This window comes from Artibeus jamaicensis, unplaced genomic scaffold (assembly GCF_021234435.1).
Source record: "Artibeus jamaicensis isolate MK-2021 breed Jamaican fruit bat unplaced genomic scaffold, CSHL_Jam_final contig_525, whole genome shotgun sequence".
NCBI lineage: Eukaryota > Metazoa > Chordata > Mammalia > Chiroptera > Phyllostomidae > Artibeus > Artibeus jamaicensis.
Genome location: NW_026521874.1, coordinates 15,789,047 through 15,794,690, shown reverse-complemented (window position 1 = coordinate 15,794,690; position 5,644 = coordinate 15,789,047). Strand labels below are relative to the sequence as shown.

The following is a 5,644-nucleotide window of genomic DNA, read 5'->3' as shown; positions in this document are numbered from 1 at the left end:
CCTCGGGCGCTACCATCCGGCCAGGCCACGGGGGGAAGAGGGATGAACCACAGCTTCCTAGGCCTCTCGCCCTCAGCTCTTTCCCTAATTCTCTCTAAATACTGCCGGCCGTGACGTACGGGCCAAAGTATACCGAAGGGACCGGAGCGGCGGATAAGTGGGTCTCGGTATCAAGGCGAAGTGATTCTCCGTACGAGGCTAAATTGTTCCAAGTGGTAACGTCCTCTGGCTCTAGGGACCGTCTCTGAAGAGTCGCCTTGAAGGGAAACGGAGAGCGGCGGGAGGGCTGGGGGAAGGGACCTGGGCCTGGAACAACTGCTGACTAATTCGCTGGTGGCGGGGGAGGGGGTGGCGCGCCAGGCGGTCGGCCGCGGGGGGGTGGGGGGTCACGCGCTCGAGTGCAAGTAGAATGGTTTTAGGGTGCTCGGGCCTCGGCGGGAAGCTACAGTCCCTATTTCCAGCCGGGCACCCCGCCCGGCTCTTGGCGGGCGGGGGGCGCGCTCCGCAGTGAGTACCCCAGACACGTGGCCTGAGCCGGCTAGAGCGGGGGCCGAAGCCGGTAGGCTGGAAGGGAGGTCCCGAACGTTGCACTTGGTCCCGAGAGCCCCTCAGTAACGGTCGAGGTTGAGAAGGCTCTTTAATCATTCCTCATTTAATACCCTTGTTTTTACAGAAGGGGAAACTGAGGCCCGAGGACTTTTCCTAGTCACAAAACTGAGTCCGACCCACACCTTGGGAGCCCCACACTCTCCATCACCCGGAAGGCTCTTCCCGGTCCTTGCCTTCCCATTCTGTCCTCCGGCTTCCCAATAAGGTAGGCAGGGCCTGACGGTGCATAGCCCCATTTTACAGATTGAGACTGCGGTCTGGAGGGCTCAAATTCCAGTTCTGTTTGCCCATGGTCAAGTCCTGGAGGGGTGGGGGGTTGGTTGTGAGGGTGCAGGAGGAGGCTTGCAGTGGGTGCCTTGGCTCTGGACCAGGGCGACACCTGTCTGCCTTCGTGGACAACCTTTAACCCAGTCTCACCCAAATCCCACAGCCAGGTGGTGCCAAGCTAGTGTTTTGTGTTCAGTGAACACGTGTAAAGCACCAGCTATGTGTAAGGAGCATCCTGGATAACGGATGAATGACCCTCTGTCCCCCACTCTTTAGCTCAGACCAGCTGCCTGTGTGAAATGCAGGCAAAGGTGTACTCATTAGATGAGGTTCATGACGTGAGGGCCAGAAGAGGGGTTGGGGACGTTTGAGCTGGGCTTCAAAGGGTGCAAAGGAGTTTGCATGTTGAAGATCGAGGCAAAGGAGCTTTCTACATGTTTCCTGCAGGAACTGACAGGTGGGTTTTGATGCTGAGGATGTCCTTGACAAGGGAGCAGGGCAGGCTGGCTTGTCTCTCTGGGATTTTGCTTCCTGCCCTGCAAAGTCAGTTCAATGGGACTCCTGAGACAGACAAGCCTGGCCAAGGGTGAGGAGGTTCCAGTAGGGCCTGGACAACAGGCTGGATGTGAGGGGAGATAAAGGGAGAAATAGCGTTGCTGTGAGGGTTGGGAATGGGCACGTTTGAAAGCCAGAGTCTGAACTGGTGAGGCTGGAGTGACTGCCATCATATTGAGGCCTCCCCTTGCTGGGGCAGCTGGTGGCCACATCTGCCTTCCACAACTGGCTGGGATGGCTCAGTTAAATGAGCAGAAGTGGGAGGCTGCCTTGGTCATTCCTTTCTTTAATCCTGTGAGGAAAGGATTTTCTTTTTTCTTTTTTAAATTATTGTTTATTGCACTTGTAGGGCAGGATTTTCTTAATCCCCATTTTACAGAAGAGGAAGGAGAGGCTCAGAGGTTGGAAAGCTTGCCCAGGGATGTACCACGGGCAGTCGCAGATTCTGGAATGTCCCTGTGGAAAGGGGGGCTATGGCCAGAGGGGCTGTGCTGGGGCTCTGTAAAAGGTAATATTTCAGTTCAGTATCACTTCTCATGCACTGGGGGTGTGGGACTCCTTCTGCCCCACCCCCTCCCTAATCTGTGTGCCCATTGGCTGGTCTCTACCTCTTGGTCTCTGGCAGCAGAGGCCAACTGGCTGTCCAAGGTTGGGCACAGTGGAAAAGAGGAGGGAGGAAGACAGTCGCTGTGTAGCCACAGGGCAGCAGAAGAAGGCTGGAAAGGACCCTGAATTTGCCCCAAGGGTCTGTGTCCTTCTTTTTGGGAGTCCAGGGCCTGACTTCAACTTCCCTGGCCCTGTACCTCCCACCTCATATTCTTCTTCAGGGACCAGCAGTGCTCAGACCCTTCTGGCCTGGCTTCTTTCGATCCTCACACATGGGCTTGGTGGACTGGCGAGATGGCTAAGCACGTGTTTAGGGTCTGAGCTCCTCTAGGGCCAAGTTGCTGGGTCTGTCTCTACAGCCTGTTCCTCTTCTGTAAAATGAAGCTGTTGGTAGGGTAATTGAAAGGAAGTCTGATAAAAGCTGCAATAATAACTTACTGTTTTCCTTTGCCTATAGCACACAGCCCAAAGACTGTCCTTGACCACCTTCAGCCAAGCCATGTATGTCAGAAGCCCTCCTGGCCTAATGTCCCCAGCGCTGCCTCTTGCCTCCTCGGTCCTGATGCTGCTAATGAGCTGTCTGTGGCTGGTGGGGGCTGGCCCCAGCCTTGCCCTGGCTCCGGAGATGCTGTTGGACCCCTGGCAGGGTGAGGGCTGGCTTCCTGGGCCTCGGAGGAGGCAGGAGACTTGCTGTAGGGCCTGAGACCATTTGGCAGGAGCAGCATACCTCTTGCAGTGCACAGACAGGGATAGGACCCAGTGCCCCGGGGAGGGTCAGCCTTGGGCCAGAGCATGTCCTACTCATCCACAACCAAGGAGGGCAGAGGAGGCAGCAGAGGGGTGGGAGCCTGTGAGTAGAAACATTTCAGAAGGGTTCCTGAAATAAGAACTAGGGCTTTCAGCGAAGTACGAGAGTGGACAGAAGAGGTGGTGCTGGGAGTTCGAGGAGTGACCTTGCTGAGTGCCTGTTTCCCAATAATAACAGTAGCTTCCATTCACATTTGAGGAACTGAAATGAAGATCACAGAGGTTAAGTGACTCCATAGCTGGTCTGGCTTGTTCTGTTTAATACAGCAGGGGAGCAGCCAGTGTTTGGAAGCCTTTGGTTCACTCCCGCCCCATGAGTGATTGCTGGCAGTGGACGGGCTTTGGCCCCTGGGGAGGGCAGGCTGGCTTAGCAGGTAGCCCTGGCAGAGGGTGATTCCCAGCCTGGCATACCTGCGACAGCCTTGGGGGTTGGGGACCACTAACCTGGCATATCAGCCCCTTCTCTCTCCTAGCACACAGACTGCTGACCCATGCTGTGGGCCACACGGCCCTACCCAGCCTACTCTTGAGTCTGTTGCTCCTGCCCACGCTGGGCTGGTGGCAGGAGTGCCACCTGGGCACACTGCGGTTCCTGCATGCCTCCACCCTGCTCGCCCTGGCTGCTGGGCTAATGGCTGTGCTGCTGGCAGGCCTCGGGGTGTCCAGTGCAGCTGGTGGCTGCGGATACATGCCTGTCCATCTGGCCATGCTGGCGGGGCAGGGTTACCACCCTAGATGGCCCCATGGGGCACTGCCACCGTGGCTGTCGCCATGGCTACTGCTCATCCTGACACCGCTGCTCACCTCTGAGCCACCCTTCCTGCATCTCCTCTGTGGTCTCCTTGCTGGCCTGGCCTGTATCCTTGGCTGGACCCTGGGCCTGTGTGGATGTGTGGGTTGTGGCTGGGCCCCCAGGGTACCTGGGAGGGAAGTGGCACAAGTGGGTCAGGCCAACATCGCCGGAAAGCTGTGCACACACACTTCAGGACCATCTCTGAGTCCTTGTCTAACCAGGGTCTGGGTTGGGGCTTGGGGGGCTTATGGCCAGGTGGAAGTGCCAATTCACATTTAAAGGGGAACTCGGGAGCGTTGAGGTGGCCCAAGGAGGCACCTAACCAGGACCTCCCCCCCAGTGGAAGTGGCCTCTAAGCTGAGACATGCAGGATGGGCATTTAAATAAAGAGAAGTGAAAAAGGAGAGAGGGGCCAGGCAGAGGGTACAGAAAGTGCGAAGGCCAGGGGAGAGAGCGAGCTGGGGCTCTGGGCACTGAAAGGGAGAGTCACCTGTGGTGGACACTGCACGCACATTAAACATGGGCTTTTGCTCTGAAGATGCTTGATGCCTGTTGGGGAAAGCAGTGCACTCAGAGAGCAGTGGGTGCAGGCGGACCCCTGTGGTTGTTTAGGGTTAGGGGCACTAGGTGCTGAGGCCTTGCCAAATCCTGGAGTGGGGGTATGTTGCCCTGGCCGAGAAGAATAGGGGCATGTGTCCCTGGGCCCAACAGTGTGCCTCGAGTCACACACCTAAACACGGAGATGGGGCTCTGGGAATAGAACAGGGCAGCAGCTGGTGAAACAGGATGAGACAGGTTTTTGGGGTGAGGCAGATGTGGCTGCACCTCTTACTGGTTGAGTAGCTTCAGGCAGATCCCTTCTCCTCTGAACTCCCATTGCTGACTGGGGTGACGACACAGCCCTTGCGGGGCCATAGTGAGAAGACATGGGAATGCCCAGCATACACTTGGCATGGGGCCTGGCATGCAGTGTGGGCTCACTCCTGGCTGGCTCTGGTTTTCCTTGACTGGCCGCCCTGCCCTGGGCAGACAGACGCAGCTGGAGCCTTCCAATGGCTGGAGCTCTCTGAGCGGCGGCTGCAGGTGCTGCAGGAGGGCTTCTTGTGCAGGGTCTTGGCGGAGTGCTGGCCGCTCAGGCTCCTTCCCAACCCAGGCAGTGTGGCCGAGCTGCCTTTCACTCTTCCTGGAGTGAGGTGAGGGCGATGCCGAGGATACCAGCCCTGGCGGTGGAAGCTGTGGCAGTGGCTGGCAGACAGGCCCTCTTCTGCTTCTGCCCCTCCAGGCTTTCCACCCCTGGGCCTCCTCACATGGCCTCCTCTAGGCTTTGGTCCCACAGTGAAGACTCAGCCTTATTTCCACCAGGCCTGGGGCCTATGCAGCCGACCTGGAACGGCTCCACAGAGGTTGGCCTGGCCTGGACCGGGCCCAGCTTCCCCACAGGGACCCCGCTGTGGGCAGCCCTAGATGAGCAGATGCTACAGGAAGGGATCCAGGCCTCGCTCCTTGAGGGGCAAGCCCAGGTTCCCAAGGGCTCACTGTGGCTGCCTAAGTCTTCCGTCTCTTCTCTACGGTAAGGCAGGGTGGATAGGGGTGGGGTCTCCCCGTGTGAGGGCTGGTGGTGGCCCTGATACTCTCCGTCCCCTCCATCTCACAGGCTGCAGCAGCTGGAGCGCATGGGCTTCCCCACGGAGCAGGCAGTGGTGGCATTAGCAGCCACAGGTCGAGTTGAGGGTGCCGTGTCACTGCTGGTCGGCGGGGACGTGGGCGCTGAGGCCCTGGTGACTGAGGGGAAGGGTGGGCCCGCTCACCCTGAAGGTCCTGGGCCCCCCTAGCACAGGCTGGCCCTCAGGTGACAAGAGGCCTGGCTTATGTGTCAGTAGTCCAAGTCCCAGCATGCCAAGTCACAGTGGGTACAGGAGAGGCCCTACAGCACCCTGTACTGGTGCTGCTCAGAATAAAACCAGTTCACTTTTCAGCCTGGACCTCCTTGGGGCAGCAGTTGTATCT

The 5,644-nt window shown here is 58.2% G+C and overlaps 1 protein-coding gene across 7 annotated transcripts; it reads left to right on the top strand.

Moving 5' to 3' along the window:
- Positions 1-33: 33 nt before the first annotated feature.
- Positions 34-5,612, top strand: RHBDD3 (rhomboid domain containing 3). Of its 7 annotated transcripts, none has more exons than XM_053669615.1 (8): positions 34-190; positions 674-814; positions 1,153-1,333; positions 2,495-2,684; positions 3,325-3,701; positions 4,671-4,830; positions 4,920-5,207; positions 5,292-5,612. In XM_053669615.1, exons 3-8 carry the CDS (start codon positions 1,279-1,281, stop codon positions 5,467-5,469), a joined length of 1,248 nt encoding a protein of 415 aa, XP_053525590.1. In that variant the 5' UTR covers positions 34-190; positions 674-814; positions 1,153-1,278; the 3' UTR covers positions 5,470-5,612. The 7 variants fall into 7 exon arrangements, with proteins under 7 accessions (XP_053525590.1, XP_053525589.1, XP_037009245.1 ...); XM_053669614.1 differs by having other exon boundaries at positions 34-215; XM_037153350.2 differs by lacking the exon at positions 34-190 and adding an exon at positions 376-507.
- Positions 5,613-5,644: the final 32 nt, after the last annotated feature.

What these genes read in the sequence shown, in the direction of transcription:
- RHBDD3 (XM_053669615.1), top strand. Translation starts at nt 1,279, where the DNA reads ATGTTGAAGATCGAGGCAAAGGAGCTTTCTACATGTTTCCTGCAGGAA. An exon ending in TCTCCTTGCTGGCCTGGCCT is followed by an intron (nt 3,702 to 4,670) that starts GTATCCTTGGCT and finishes CTGGGCAGACAG; the next exon opens with ACGCAGCTGGAGCCTTCCAA. An exon ending in TCTTCCGTCTCTTCTCTACG is followed by an intron (nt 5,208 to 5,291) that starts GTAAGGCAGGGT and finishes TCCATCTCACAG; the next exon opens with GCTGCAGCAGCTGGAGCGCA.